Raw genomic sequence first — 15,747 nt, 5'->3', positions numbered from 1 at the left:
CACTTGTTTAGACAGATTATTTCACTTAGAATTCACTGTATCACAATTCCAGTGGGTCAGAAGTTTACATACACTAAGTTGACGGTGCCTTTAAACAGCTTGGAAAATTCCAGAAAATGATATCATGGCTTTAGAAGCTTCTGATAGGCTAATTGACATCATTTGAGTCCATTGGAGGTGGACCTGTGGATGTATTTCAAGGTCTACCTTCAAACTCAGTGCCTCTTTGCTTGACATCATGGGAAAATCAAAATAAATCAGCAAAGACCTCAGAAAGAATATTGTAGACCTCCACAAATCTGGTTCATCCACCTGAAGGTACCACGTTCATCTGTACAAACAATAGTACGCAAGTATAAACACCATGGGACCACGCAGCCGTCATACCGCTCTGGAAGGGGACGCATTCTGTCTCCTAGAGATGAATGTACTTTGGTGCAAAAAGTGCAAATCAATCCCAGAACAACAGCAAAGGACCTTGTGAAGATGCTGGAGGAAACAGGTACAAAAGTATCTATATCCTCAGTAAAACGAGTCCTATATCGACATAACCTGAAAGGCCGCTCAGCAAGGAAGAAGCCACTGCTCCAAAACCGCCATGAAAAAGCCAGACTACAGTTTGCAACTGCACATGGGACAAAGATTGTACTTTTTGGAGAAATGTCCTCTGGTCTGATGAAACAAAAATAGAACTGTATGGCAATAATGACCATTGTTATGTTTGGAGGAAAAAGGGGGAGGCTTGCTAGACAAAGAACACCATCCCAATTGTGAAGCACAGGGGTGGCAGCATCATGTTGTGGGTGTGCTTTGCTGCAGGAGTGACTAGTGCACTTCACAAAATAGATGGCATCATGAGGCAGGAAAATTATCTGGATATATTGAAGCAACATCTCAAGACTTCAGTCAGGAAGTTAAAGCTTGGTCGCAAATGGGTCTTCCAAATGGACAATGACCCCAAGTATACTTCCAAAGTTGTGGCAAAATGGCTTAAGGACAACAAAGTCAATGTATTGGAGTGGCCATCACAAAGCTCTGACCTCAATCCTATAGAAAATGTGTAGGCAGAACTGAAAAAGTGTGTGCGAGCAAGGAGGCCTACAAACCTGACTCAGTTACACCAGCTCTGTCAGGAGGAATGGGCCAAAATGCACCCAACTTATTCTGGGAAGCTAGTGGAAGGCTACCTGAAACGTTTGACTAATTGACTGTATGTAAACTTCTGACCCACTGGGAATGTGATGAAAGAAATAAAAGCTGAAATAAATCATTCTCTCAACTATTATTCAAACATTTCAGTCTTAAAATAAAGTGGTGATCCTAACTGACCTAAGACAGGGAATATTTACTTGTATTACATGTCAGGAATTGTGAAAAACTGAGTTTAAATGTATTTGGCTAAGGTGTACGGTATGTAATCCTCCAACTTCAACTGTACATTGCCTTGTTTTCCAATTTTTTTTACAGCTTCGCTGTCTTGTTAGGATTTGTGCTCACGCAGTGGAGCTTATATGATATTGAGTTGCATTGATATTTGTTTACATAGACGGCTAAGAAGTTGCTTGTTTTGTCCCGTTTCTACCGATGCAATTCATTTGGATACTTTCCTAGCTACGTAACTAATCAGCTAACATTGGCGAACTCTGTAGTTAGTCGGTCAGGCAAAAAATAGAGGAAGCAGGGGGAGAGGAGGAAGCAGAGGGAGAGCACACCCGAGAGGGGAGCCTACGTTTCCATGAAGTGTGTCTGCCCCAAGTCCCACCATTCACCGATGTACCACATAGCCTGGAACTAAAGTGACAGTAGCAAGGGTTTTGGAGTCGTTTTTGAAAGTGGTAGGTGTCTGTTGTTTAACACCAACATGTCCTCCACCACGTCCACTGAATCCACATCCACTGAATTGTTGTCAAGGTAGCCTACCCTTTCTACATTTTGTGTCATGCCTAGTTTGTACTAAATCGTATTTAGAGAGGTTATATACATTTTTAAATAGTATCTGAATTGTAGTTTGCATTTTTACGTTGTTACGGAAGTAAGAATCGTTGTCAATCAAATAGCCTACTTTGTGTGGGTTTTGAAATACTTTCTGAATATTGTCCACTGGTCACATTTTGGATAAGGTTTTTACACAATGTCTTTACACGTGACAAAATTACATGAATGTGGTGTCATATTCAAGAAAGGTTGAGGTTGTGCTTTTTAAAACTAAGTTAACTTGTAATTGTTCTTTGTTTGTTTGTTTATCTTGAATATTCTCAGTAATCTATAGCGGGGGTTCCCAAACCTTTTCACTCAGGCCCCCCTTCCAGCATTGGGGAACATTCATGGGATAAACTGTTCACACCACTCTTGTTGGCGGAAATAACATTTTGCAGTTTTAAAGCAAATTTTCTTGCAATTGTATAGATTTTGCCATATCTAATGTGTATTCATGTGATATTTGAGTGACTCAAACATTACGACAAAATCTATGGGCAAAAAAACCTAGCTAGAAAAACATTGCTAGAATATCAGGACCTCTGGAATGCTTGATAGGAATATTAAGGCCTTTCAAATTCCACGAGAGAACAGCTAGTGTTGACATTGTTTTTCTAAAATGTAATTGTTATCTTTAGTATTGATAAGCCAATAGATGTCAAATAAAAAGCAGAACCACAGGGAAACCCAACCATTGGTCACTCCCCACCCAGAAGACCCTTTCTATAAATCGTTCCCCCTTACCCAGCCCCCCTCATCCCTAGCCCTTAGCCCTCCAACCGGGGTTTACCCTACCCTGCACTGTAATTACAGGGTTGTAGCATAACGCCGAGTGGCAGCCTGAGATCTCCTAAGCAACATATTTTTGGTCTTTGAGTAGGTACTGTATATATAATAATATTATTAAAGTAAAACTAAATAAGTAACCAATTTAGACCTTTACAATTAAATTAGCAGACATGAGGATTAGGAGTGGGTAATGGGAAAAAAAACAAGGTATGACAGATATGCAAGCCTGAATGTCTGAACAGTAACACAAACAATAGGATAGCTGTAGGATCCATATATTGTTCATTAATTGGCATCAATGCTCAGCAATGCTGAGCAATAATAGGAATATTGTTCCTTGTACCCTAACATGAGGGGTATCCTCATCATTCTCTTATGCTTAGTGCAGCATCATAGCCATAGGCTAAGCTGCATGATTGTACATGGAAAGCATACCTGAATAATGAGCCAGTAATGGGGTTCCATCTGGCGGCTTGTCCCCTTGTGGGTTGGGTTTGATGTGCTTCTTGAAGAAGTCTTGAGCTTCATTGGCAGTGGAAAACGTGTGTGTTGTGTTTCTGGAAGGTCAAAATGAGTTTTGCCGGGTGGATGAAGCCACATCTCAGGTTTAGCTGGCATAGCTGGGATCTCACCTCGTTTTAGGTCGCCCTTTGTTTTAGCAGTTCGGACCTAAAGGGGTGCACATTTTGGTTTTTGCCCTAGCACTACACAGCTCATTCAAGTAATCAACTACTCATCAAGCTGTGTAGTGCTAGGGCAAAAACCAAAACCTGCACCCCTTGGCGTCCCGAGGACCGAGTTTGGGAAACGCTGCTAAAGGGCCTACTGTTTTTCCTGGTCAGATGATCATTAAGGAAACCTATACATTTGAGAGTGCTTAGGCACAACCAAAAATATATTCTAACCTAACCCATTCCCTTTCCTTATTGATTTTCCCCTCCACAGAAAAATCTGTCGGAACTGTAAGTGTGGCCTGATGGACCACGATGTTCAGATGAACTCTGAGGATAACAGGAAGGTTGGCAAGCTGTTTGAGGACACCAAGTACACGGGTCTCGTCGCCAAGCTCAAGACAGACGGCGACCCCACATACAAGGGCAACCAGGTCACCTTCTCCATCTCCTCCAGCCCCATGTCAGCCACCGCTGTACCATACAGTCCCCACACTGTGCCAGCCAATGCTGGGGCTGGGGCCGGTGCTGGATCTTGGGGCGAAGTTGGGGCGGGGGCCGTAGCTGGGTCTGGTGCTAGGAATGGTGCTGGAGCTGGTGCCGGTTATGGGGCCAGTGCTGGGGCTGGTGCTGGGCCCGCTACCATGTCTAAACCAGGGGCAATCAGACCTAATGCTGTGTCAGTCAATGTCGTGCCAGTCAGGAAGGATGCCGTGATGTCTGTCACCTACGAGTGGGCACCACCAGGGGTCAAACAGTATATGGTAAGGGTATAACTACTATATCATAGGATTTAAAATACCTAGGAATCCCAAGAGTAGTGTACACGGGTCTGAATCTGAAAGAATCTGGTGCTGTTCCCTTGGCATGATGCTATTCATTCCAAACGCAAAGTCATCATAATGTGCTGTACAATGAAATATGATTGAAATCTTGAGGATGCAACTTATGGTCTGTAGTTGGTCTGGTTCAGTTCACTAAACAAGGCATTGGTGTATTGTAATGGAAGATATTGTCCACTAGAGGTCACTGACTTGAAGTTCTGTGCCACCAGTGCTCATGATCTCTTCGTATCCCTCAACAAGCAAATATGTGTTCTTTAGGGAGAGGTTGTAAGTTGTCCTATAATAGCTGGCTGCCTCTCCCCAATTCTCCCTTAACTACATCAGTTCATTAACACAGCTTAATTTTAGTCTGTTCCTTTCTGCCTCTTTATCTCTGTATCTCTATCATTTTTGTTTTCACTCTCTCTCTATTTGTGCCTATGACTCTTCCTTCCTCCCTTTTTTATGTCCTTTCTGCCCCTCCTCTCATTGTCTCTCTTCTCCTGTCTCTCTCCCGCTCTTCTCCTGTCTTCCCCTCCCTCTCTCTTCTCCTCCCTTCTCCTTTACAAAGTCCTGACATCCTCTCTCTCCTCTCCACTTTGCCCTAATCAGGCAGTCCGCTACATTGAGCTCCTGCCCCCAGAGAGGCGTCCCATAGCGGGCACGGAGGGTGCAGCCTACCGCCGGCAACAGATGGCAGTGCAGCTACCGGAGCACGACCAGGACCCGGCCAAGTGCCACGAGCTGACCCCTGCAGAGGTCAAACAGATGCAGCAGTTCGTCCGCAAGTACAAGGACGAGGCCCTGGGAGTGGGAGACATTAAGCTGCCCGAGGAGATGATGGGACAGGGTCTGGGTCAGGAGAGAGGACCAGGACAGGGAGCACCAGGCATGGGAGCACCAGGCATGGGAGCACCAGGGATGGGAGGACCAGGGATGGGAGGACCAGGGATGGGAGGACCAGGACAGGGAGGACCAGGACAGGGAGGACCAGGGATGGGAGCACCAGGACAGGGAGGACCAGGACAGGGAGGACCAGGACAGGGAGGACCAGGACAGGGAGGACCAGGACAGGGAGCACCAGGACAGGGAGGACCAGGGATGGCAGAACACCCAGGGATGGCAACAGCTGGGGGAGCCTTTGGGCCTGCAGGTCCTGGTCTTCGGACTAGACCCGGGGCTGGGGGTGCACTTGGGCTAGCCGGACCAGTTCAGCCTGGGATGGGGGCTGGGGGTTACCCTGGGGCAGGAAAGGGTGCACCAGAAGACATGGGTACTGCTGCCACCACTACCGCTGGGTCAATGGGCACTCCGGGAGCCCCGGGACCTCACCTGTCTGGGCCCTGTGGACAATACGTAAGTGAGTGAGTGTGTGAGAGAGCGAGAGAGAGAGAGAATTGTGAATGACTGTGCTGGTTGTAACTTCCCCATTGTGGATTTAAAAGCACTGGCTAGGTTTAATCAATGTGACACCCACCTAGGGCTGGACCGGTTTGGGTTTTTACCTTACCTTCTATAACGGTATTTCAATGTTTTGTTTGTTAAATAAGATACGCAACTCCAGCGCGTGTAATGTCAGTTTATATAGTTTACTCCATTTGTTACTTGCAAGTCGTCGCTCTCCATTTCCTGCATGCCACTTCCCACAACAAGCCCTGCCCCTGAAGGAGAGCTGCTGCTGTGTTGCTCGACCATGGAGTCATGAGCACTTCACTTGCCGTTCATTCTGCATGGTCAGACGCAACAAGATGTTGGTGACAACGATGCTGCTTTCAAAGCTTTCTATAACTGCACTTCATTTGTGTATCTTACTGTCTGAAAACAGCTAGTTCGTCTTTTCTTAGCAAGTTGTGGCTAAAATAAATTGTGTTAGCTGCTAATGCTAATTGCTAGTTAGCTTTCTAGCTAGCTACTTTGTAATCAGAGTCAGAGCAAACCTAACTAGCTAATACAGCCTGATACCAGTGCTGGTGTACCCATACAGAAAAGTAATTAATGGCCTTATACATGTATATCCTGTCTAGGACTGGGAACCCCTCGCCAACAGCCAATAAAATTGCAGGGCGCCAAATACAAAACAACAGAAATCTCATAAATCAAATTTCTCAAACATACAAGTATTAGGCACCATTTTAAAGATAGAATTCTCGTTAATCCAGCCACAGTGTCTGATTTCAAAAATGCTTTACAGCGAAAGCTCCTCAAATGATTATGTTAGGTCACCACCAAGTCACAGATAAACCCAGCCATTTTTCCCGCCAAAGAGAGGAGTCACAAAAAGCACAAATAGTGATAAAATGAATCACTAACCTTTGATGATCTTCATCAGATGACACTCATAGGACTTCATGTTACACAATACATGTATGTTTTGTTCGGTAAAGTTCATATTTATATCCAAAAATCGTATTTTACATTGGCGTGTTAGATTCAGTAGTTCCAAAACATGCAGTGATATTGCAGAGATGAATTCACAGAAATACTCATAATAAATGTTGATGAAAATACAGCTATTATACATGAAACTTTAGATACTTCTCCTTAATGCAACCGCTGTGTCAGATTTTTTTTTAAACTTGACGGAAAAAGCATCATCTGAGAACGGCGCTCAGAGCCCAAACCAGCCAGAGAAATATCCGCCATGTTGGGTAGTCAACATTATTCATATATAAATATTCACTTACCTTTGATCTTCATCAGAATGCACTCCCAGGAATCGCAGTTCCACAATAAATGCTTGTTTTGTTCGATAATGTCCATCATTTATGTCCATTTATGTCCAATAGTTTCTTTTGTTAGGGCGTTTGGTAAACAATCCAAAAGCGCGATCTGGTCGATTTGGACGAAACGTTCAAAAAGTTATATTACAGGTCGAAGAAACTTGTCAAACTAAGTATAGAATCAATCTTTAGGATGTTTTTATCATAAATGTTCAATACTGTTCCAACCGGAGAATTCCATTGTCTGTAGAATTGCCCTGGAACGAGAGCAACCTCTCAAGTGAAAGCGCGTGACTGAGAACGAGGCTGTAGGCAGACCCCTTAGTAAAACATCTCCCATCCGGCTCCCCTTCACATGAGCATCCTGAAACCACGTTCTAAAGACGGTTGACATCTAGTGGAAGCCTTAGGAAGTGAGAAATAACCCATATTCCACTGTGCATTCGATAGGGGTGAGTTCAAAAACTTCAAACCTCAGATATCCCACTTCCTGTTTGGATTTTTTCTCAGGTTTCTGCCTGCCATGTGAGTTCTGTTATACTCACAGACATCATTCAAACAGTTTGAGAAACTTCAGAGTGTTTTCTATCCAATACTACTAATAATATGCATATATTAGCATCTGAGACTGAGTAGGAGGCAGTTCACTCTGGGCATGCCATTCATCCAAAAGTGAAAATGCTGCCCCCTATCGCAAACAAGATATCAAAGAACGTGACATATATTCTCATATATTTTAAAACATATATAAATCTCACACCCCCCATACAAAACAATATCATATGGATATGTATTTTCATCATGAAAAATTTACTCAGAACATTATTTTGTTTTGTTCGATGCATTTTTTAATTGCTTTGAAATGTGTTCCAGAAATGTTTTTCTTTTTTACATGGCATATAATCTTACATGTGGGATGAATTATTTTCTAATTTAGTGTTAGGCAACCTTGTGACTAATTTGTCGTATCTTTGTATCTGCTGTAAATTTTCATTTTGAGATTAGTTTGAGATGGTGTAGACTATTGTAGGTTTATAGTTTCTGATGTACAAGTTTTGAAAATGCACAGAAACCTATCTAAGTATGAATGTTTATTTTCATTCACTATAGTTGTGGCTGCCCATGCGGTTATGGAATCACATTGTGTTCATAACACGTGGTTTAGGTGTTGTTGTAATCAATGACTGTATATTGTTGTAATCCACTAATATTTTGGGCTGAGTCCTCCAAGGATTTCCATTGGGATTTCTTTATGCCTGTTGCCACCAGCAGGGGGTGAGGAAGCACAGCGGTTTGCGTCTCCCTTCCCCCTCAACAACACCTGAAGAAGACGCCTGTGACAACTTTTACTGTTTCTCCTACTCTTTAGAAAAAAATGTTCTCTTAAACAGGTATGTAGTGTACACAATAACATTGTCTACAGAAAATGTTAGTCAAAATGGTTATCTGAGTGATACTTACCTTTTATGTTCAAATTGTAAAGTTTAAATCTGGTAATTGATTGAGGGAAAACTGAGCGATCTTGACATAGAGATGACTGCGTTTGTGGTTGCTAAGCAAGGCTTGCCCATAGAATAACATAAGAAAATATGGCGCCAGATAATATTCTGTTTTGAATTTATTGATTTAGCTATAGCTCCTCTGAGGTAATATTGTAGTTTGATTTCTACTCGTTTGTATGGTCTAGGCCCTGACATCTCCCCATCCAAGTGTTATATATGACAGTTGTATTTTTTTTTGTTTTAACTCTATATGCTAACGCTAGCCTGTCAAGCCTATACGGTATTAGTTTAGCGGCTACCGTTAGCTGGCTTCAGTATTGAGATGACTACTGGTTTATGGTTTATAGCTATTTAAAGGCATTTTTATTGAAACATAGTACATGAGATTAAGATAAATACTGAGAAGGTATATTTTTAAATACAAGTCAATGTATTAACTAGTATGACATTTAAATACAGAGGATATATTATGTTACAATACTTTTTAGTCTTTTACAACATCTGACTGAATTATTAATCTTTTGCAGATGGAAATTCACCCTGGCTCAAACGTTACAGTCCTAAAAAACGTCTGGAGGGCAGCCATGCAACCATGCCGACAGTTCCACTACAATGGCAAGAGCACTTTTGTGTGGTTTAGATCGGGTTTCCCCAAACTTTTTGCCCAAGCACTACACAGCTGATTCAAATAATCAAAGCTTGATGATGAGTTAGCACTACAACAGCTGATTCAAATAACTAACTCATAATCGAGCTTTGATTATTTGAATCAGCTGTGTAGTGCCAGGGCAAAAACCAAAACGTGCACCCAGGGGGCGCCCCAGGACCGAGTTTGGGAAACCCTGCTTTAGATGTTGACATGTTGCTGAAAAGCAACCTGAGAGGTATGTACATATATTATATAGACTGCAGAATTAGAATGATTAGAAGGGGAATAAGCCCTTAGATCATGGCTAGGAGGGGCTCTGCCTTGGCGGTGAGGGAGGAGCTTTCTCAGGCTCAATAGTTTGAAGAAGATCATTTCAGATCATTTTTTTTGGGGGGGGGGGGGTCTCTATCTCAGAATGCACATATAAGGATAACAGGTGTTGTGTCAGAGATACATCGCCTATGAAAAGAGGCTACTTGCTGTTCACCCAAACCAATTCTGTTTTGGATGGGAATGTCCGCTCCACTCGTTGTAATTCTATGCGACAATGGCTATGGTCCAGTATGTTCAGTGCCTTCGGGAAAATTATTCAGACCCCTTTTTCCACATTTTGTTACATTACAGCCTTATTCTAAAATCAATCTAAACACAATACCCCATAATGATGAATCAAAAACAGGTTTTTAGAAATGTTTGCAAATGTATTACGAATAAAAAACTGAAATAGCACATTTACATAAGTATTCAGACCCTTTACTCAGTACTATGTTGAAACACTTTTGGCAGCGATAACAGCAGAGTCTTCTTGGGTATGACGCTACAAGCTTGGTACACCTGTATTTGGGGAGTTTCTCCCATTCTCTGCAGATCTTCTCATGCTCTGTCAGGTTGGATGGGGAGCGTTGCTGCACAGCTATTTTCAGGTCTCTCCAGAGATGTTTGATTGGGTTCAAGTCCGGGCTCTAGCTGGGCCACTTAAGGACATTCAGAGACTTGTTCGGAAGCCACTCCTGGGTTGTCTTGGTTGTGTGCTTATGGTCTTTCTCCTGTTGGAAGGTGAACCTTCGCCCCAGTCTGAGGTCCTGAGCACTCTGGAGCAGATTTTCATCAAGGATCTCTCTGTACTTTGGTCTATTCATCTTTGCCTCGATCCTGACTAGTCTCCCAGTCCTTCCCGCTGAAAAACATCCCCACAGCATGGTGCTGCCACCACCATGCTTCACCATAGGGATGGTGACCAGGCTTCTTCCAGATGTGACGCTTAGCATTCAGGCCAAAGAGTTCAATCTTGGTTTCATCAGACCAGAAAATCTTGTCCTTTTAGGTGCCTTTTGGCAAACTCCAAGTGGCCTGTCATGTGCCTTTTACTGAGGAGTGGCTTCCGTCTGGCCACACTACCATAATGGCCTGATTGATGGAGTGCTACAGAGATGGTTGTCCTTCTGGAAACTTCTGGAAGTTTCTCCCATCTCCACAGAGGAACTCTAGAGCTCTGTCAGAGTGACCATCGGGGTTTTTGGTCACCTCCCTGACCAAGGCCCTTCTCCATTGATTGCTCAGTTCGGCCGGGCAGCCAGCTCTAGGAAGAGCCTTGGTGGTTCCAAACTGCTTCCATTTAAGAATGATGAAGGCCACTGTGTTCTTGGGTACCTTCAGACATGTTTTGGTAACCTTCCCCAGATCTGTGCCTCGACACAATCCTGTCTCGGAGCTGTACGGACAATTCCTTCGACCTCATGGCTTAGTTTTTGCTCTGACATGCACTGTCAACTGTGGGACCTTATATAGACAGGTGTGTGCCTTTCCAAATCATGACAAATCAATTGAATTTACCACAGGTGGACTCGAATCAAGTTGTAGAAACTTCTCAAGAATGATCAATGGAAACAGGATGAACTTGAGCTGATTTTCGGTTTGAATAATCATGTAAAGTATTTTGCACCTGAGCTCAATTTCGAGTCTCTTAGCAAAGGATCTAAATACTGTAAATAAGGTAATTTTTTTTTTATATACATTTGCAAAAATATGTCAAAAAAATAATTATAATAATTTGCTTTGTTATTATGGAGTATTGTGTGTAGATTGCTGCGTATTTTTTTTCTTCATGTTTTCGAATAAGGCTGTAACGTAACAAAATGTGGAAACGGTCTGAATACTTTCTGAACGCACTGTATATGTATGTATTATTTGTAGCGTTGTACACATAAGCCAGAGTCATTATCTTCAGACCTAACTAAACTTGTAATATCTGGCTGTGTCATTATACATAACGATGGTATTTATGAGATCATCTGACTCTGGGTAATTAGAAAAACAACCAATAATCTCCAAATCTCTCAGTATCACTTTAAAAATGAATTGCCCATTTTAATAAATTGAAGATGATAAAGGGATAGTTAACTTATTTTTACACCTTATAGTCTGTTTTTTTGTTAGCCATCTATGTGGGTGATGGGGGCAATTAGACAAAGTTCAATGTTTGTGGCCAAATCCCCTCAAGTTCAAAGTGGCTATTTAAACAACTCTGAAACATGGATTACAGTTTCTGCTGGCCCATAGACTACTTTCAGGGTAAGGAACCATCTGACTGGCTATGAACTGTATTTTTTTTTTTACTATCCCTTAATTTAATTTACAATTCAATCATTGCACATAGGGCATTAATGTTCAAGGATTTCTTATTGAACTGAATCTGATAATCTTTTCACAAAATTGTTTCCATAAAAAAAGAATATGCATTCATGACCCCAAACCTAACCCCTAACTGTTCTATGTACTCTTTATCTTGTATTTGTTGCTTTCTTTCCACAGATGCTGTCATGAAGAGATTCCCTGGTGCAACAAAGTGGGAATGGCTTAAAACAGTAAAATGGCTGAATTGAGAAGCGAAGAGAACATTTTTAAATGAATAGGATTACATTTTGTTTTTTTGTTATTTGTTCCAATGTTTTATTACCATCACTACAAGTATCACTGAAATAATTATCCCGTAACATACGGTGCGTTCGGAAGGTATTCAGACCCCTGGACTTTTTCTTCAACGAAGTACTGCATAAAGGGTCTGAATACTTATGTCAAATTGTAGTGTGTCACCATACATGTTAACAATATGTGTTAACATTTACAGTGAATTTTCCCACATTTTGTTACGTTACCCCTTTGCTATGAGACTTGAAACCTGTTTTTACTTTGTCATTATGGGGTATTGTGTGTAAATTGATGAGGTATAAAACAATTTAATCAATTTTAGAATAAGTCTATAACGTAACAAAATGTGGAAAAAGTCAAGGGGCCTGAATTCTTCCCAAATTCACTGTATATGCTAACACATATTGTTAACATGTATTGTGACATACACTACATGGCCAAAAGTATGTGGATACTCCTTCAATGTAGTGGATTAGGCTATTTCAGCAACACCCGTTGCTGACATGTGTATATAATCAAGCACACAGCCATGCAATGTCCATAGAGAAACATTGGCTGTAGAATGGCCTGTGCTGAAGAGCTCTGTGACTTTCAACGTGGCACCATCATAGGATAATACCTTTCCAACAAGTCAGTTCGTCAAATTTCAGCACTAATCAACTGTAAGTGCTGTTATTGTGAAGTTGAAACATCTAGGAGCAACAACGGCTCAGCTGAAAGCCACACAAGCTCACAGAACGGGATCGCCGAGTGCTGAAGTGAGTAAAAATAGTCTGTCCTTGGATGCACCACTCACTACTGAGTTCCAAACTGCCTCTGGAAGCAACGTCAGCACAATAACTGTTTGTCGGGAGCTTCATGAAATGGGTTTCCATGGCCGAGCAACCGTACACAAGTCTAAGATCACCATGCACAATGCCAAGCTTCGGCTGGAGTGATGTAAAGCTCGCCGCCATTGGACTTTGGAGCAGCGGAAACGCGTTCTCTGGAGCGATGAATCACGCTTCACGATGCGGCAGTCAATTCTGGGTTTGACAGATGCCAAGATAACGCTACCTGCACGAATGCATATTGCCAACTGTAAAGTTTGGTGGAGGAGGAATAATTGTCTGGGGTTGTTTTTCATGGTTCGGGCTAGGCCCCTTAGTTCCAGTGGAGGGAAATCTTAACGCTACAACATACAATGACATTCTAGACAACTTTTTTTACTTTGTGGCAACAGTTTTGGGAAGGCCCTTTAATGTTTCAACATAACAATGGCTCTGTGCACAAAGCGAGGTCCATACAACATCTGTTGTCGAAATCGGTGTGGAAGAACTTGACTGGCCTGCACAGAGCACTGACCTCAACCCCATCAAACACCTTTGGGATGAATTGGAACGCTGACTGCGAGCCAGGCCTAATCGTCCAACATCGTTGCCTGACCTCACTAATACTCTTGTGGCTGATTGGTAGCAAGTGCCCGCAGCAGTGTTCTAACATCTAGTGGAAAGCCTTCCCAGAAGACTGTAGGCTGTTAGATCAACAAAGGGGACCAACTCCATTTTTGGGAATGAGACAATATATATATATCTTTTCCATATATAGTATGGGTTCATGTTGTAACCAGAAAAGTGATAAACAAATCAAAATATATTTGAGATTCTTCAAAGTAGCCATCCTTTGCCTTAATGACAGCTTTGCACACTCTTGGCATTCTCTCAACCAGCATCATGAGGTAGTCACCTAGAATGCATTTCAGTTAACAGGTGTGCCTTGTTAAAAGTTAATTTGTGGAATTTCTTTCTTTCTTCATGCGTTTGAGACAATCAGTTGTGTTGTGACAAGGTAGTGGTGGTATACAGAACATAACCCTATTTGGTAAAAGACCAAGTCCATATTATGGCAAGGACAGCTCAAATAAGCAAAGAGAAATGACAGTCCATCATTACTTTAAGACATGAAGGTCAGTCAATGTGGAAAATTTCAAGAACTTTGAAAGTTTCTTCAAGTGCTGTCACAAAAACCATCAAGCGCTATGATGAAACTGGCTCTCATCCGGACCGCCACAGGAAAGGAAAACCCAGAATTACCTCTGCTGCAGAGGATAAGTTAATTAGAGTTACCAGCCTCAGAAATTGCAGCCCAAATAAATGCTTCACGTAGTTCAAGTAACAGACACATCTCAACATCAAATGTTCAGAGGAGACTGCGCGAGTCAGGCCTTCATGGTCGAATTGCTGCAAAGAAACCACTACTGAAGGACACCAATAATAAGAAGAGACTTGCTTTTACCAAGAAACACGAGCAATCGACATTAGACCAGTCTAAATCTGTAATTTGGTCTGATGAGTCTAAATTTGAGACTTTTGGATCCAACCGCACGCAGTGTCTTTGTGAAACGCAGATGGATGATCTCCGCATGTGTAGTTCCCAATGTGAAGCATGGAGGAAGTGTGATGGTGTGGGGGTGCTTTGCTGGTGATACTGTCAGTGATTTATGTAGAATTCAAGGCACACTTAACCAGTATGGCTACCACAGCATTCTGCAGTGATATGCCATCCCATCTGGTTTGCGCTCAGTGGGACTATTATTTATTTTTCAACAGAACAATGACCCAACACACCTCCAGGCTGTGTAAGAGCTATTTAACCAAGAAGGAGAGTGATGGAGTGCTGCATCAGATGACCTGGCCTCCACAATCACCCGAACGTAACCCAATTGAGATGGTTTGGGATGATTTGGACCGCAGAGTGAAGGAGAAGCAGCCAACAAGTGCTCAGCATATGTCGGAATTCCTTCAAGACTGTTGGAAAGGTATTCCAGGTGAAGCTGGTTGAGAGAATGCCAAGAGTGTGCAAAGTTGTCATCAAGGCAAAGGGTGGCTTCTTTGAAGAATCTAAAATATAACATGTTTTTTATTTGTTTAACACTTTTTTTGGTTACTACATGATTCCATATGTGTTATTTCATAGTTTTGATGTCTTCACTATTATTCTACAATGTAGAAAATAGTAAAAATAAAGAAAACCTCTTGAATGAGTAGGTGTGTCCAAACTTTTGACTGGTACTCTATGTGTAGTCACCTTAGGGCCATGAACTACACAAAGCATTTAGAACTTTTATAATTCAAAAACGTCAAATACTGTCATAACCTCAAAAATGTAAACAATATGGTGATATGATATTTTGGCCATATTTCCCAGCCCTACCCCTGAGCCATTTGATAAATGAGGGGTAATTTCTAAGATTGTTTTCCGCCATCCAATGCTTTTAAATCTATGAGGGGGGAATGAGGGAGTGTACGTAGAGTGGACTTAATCAAAGAGCCGGTATGCACTTCCTCAAAATAGTCCAAATGAATCTAAGATAAATCAAGAAATCTGTCATTTTTGACATTTTGCCAAGGAGGTCTTAGTTACGCAATTTTACATCTATTTTTTGGTGAAGTATTTCTCAAGTGAAAAAATGTGCGTGAAAAATAGTCGTCTCCCAGTGAATCACAACAAACACTTAATGGAAGAATCGCGTCATAATATATACGCTAACCGTTTCTACTGGGAAGAATGCGACAGGCTTAATTCCCAGCAGAGAATAGTATCTGGTATTTTAGATATAGAACGTAAATTCAACAGGCCACAAGATGGAGCCAGGAGTTAAAATATCAATCACTTTTTGGCGGAAAGTTTTGTACACTTTTGCATGGT

General features: G+C 41.9%; 1 protein-coding gene across 1 annotated transcript in view; it reads left to right on the top strand.

Annotated features, from left to right (window-relative positions):
• The window catches only part of LOC139540300 (testin-like), a 39,783-nt gene that overhangs the window by 17,357 nt on the left and 6,679 nt on the right, over positions 1–15,747 (top strand). Inside the window, exons 3-4 of the mRNA XM_071344042.1 lie at positions 3,712–4,201; positions 4,874–5,617. Of these exons, the coding sequence (XP_071200143.1) occupies positions 3,712–4,201; positions 4,874–5,617 (1,234 nt within the window). The remainder of the gene's footprint in view (positions 1–3,711; positions 4,202–4,873; positions 5,618–15,747) is intronic.

Source organism: Salvelinus alpinus, chromosome 15, assembly GCF_045679555.1.
Source record: "Salvelinus alpinus chromosome 15, SLU_Salpinus.1, whole genome shotgun sequence".
Classification (NCBI taxonomy): domain Eukaryota; kingdom Metazoa; phylum Chordata; class Actinopteri; order Salmoniformes; family Salmonidae; genus Salvelinus; species Salvelinus alpinus.
The sequence above is the reverse complement of the archived record's forward strand: the minus strand, read 5'-3'. Positions and strand labels throughout refer to the sequence as shown.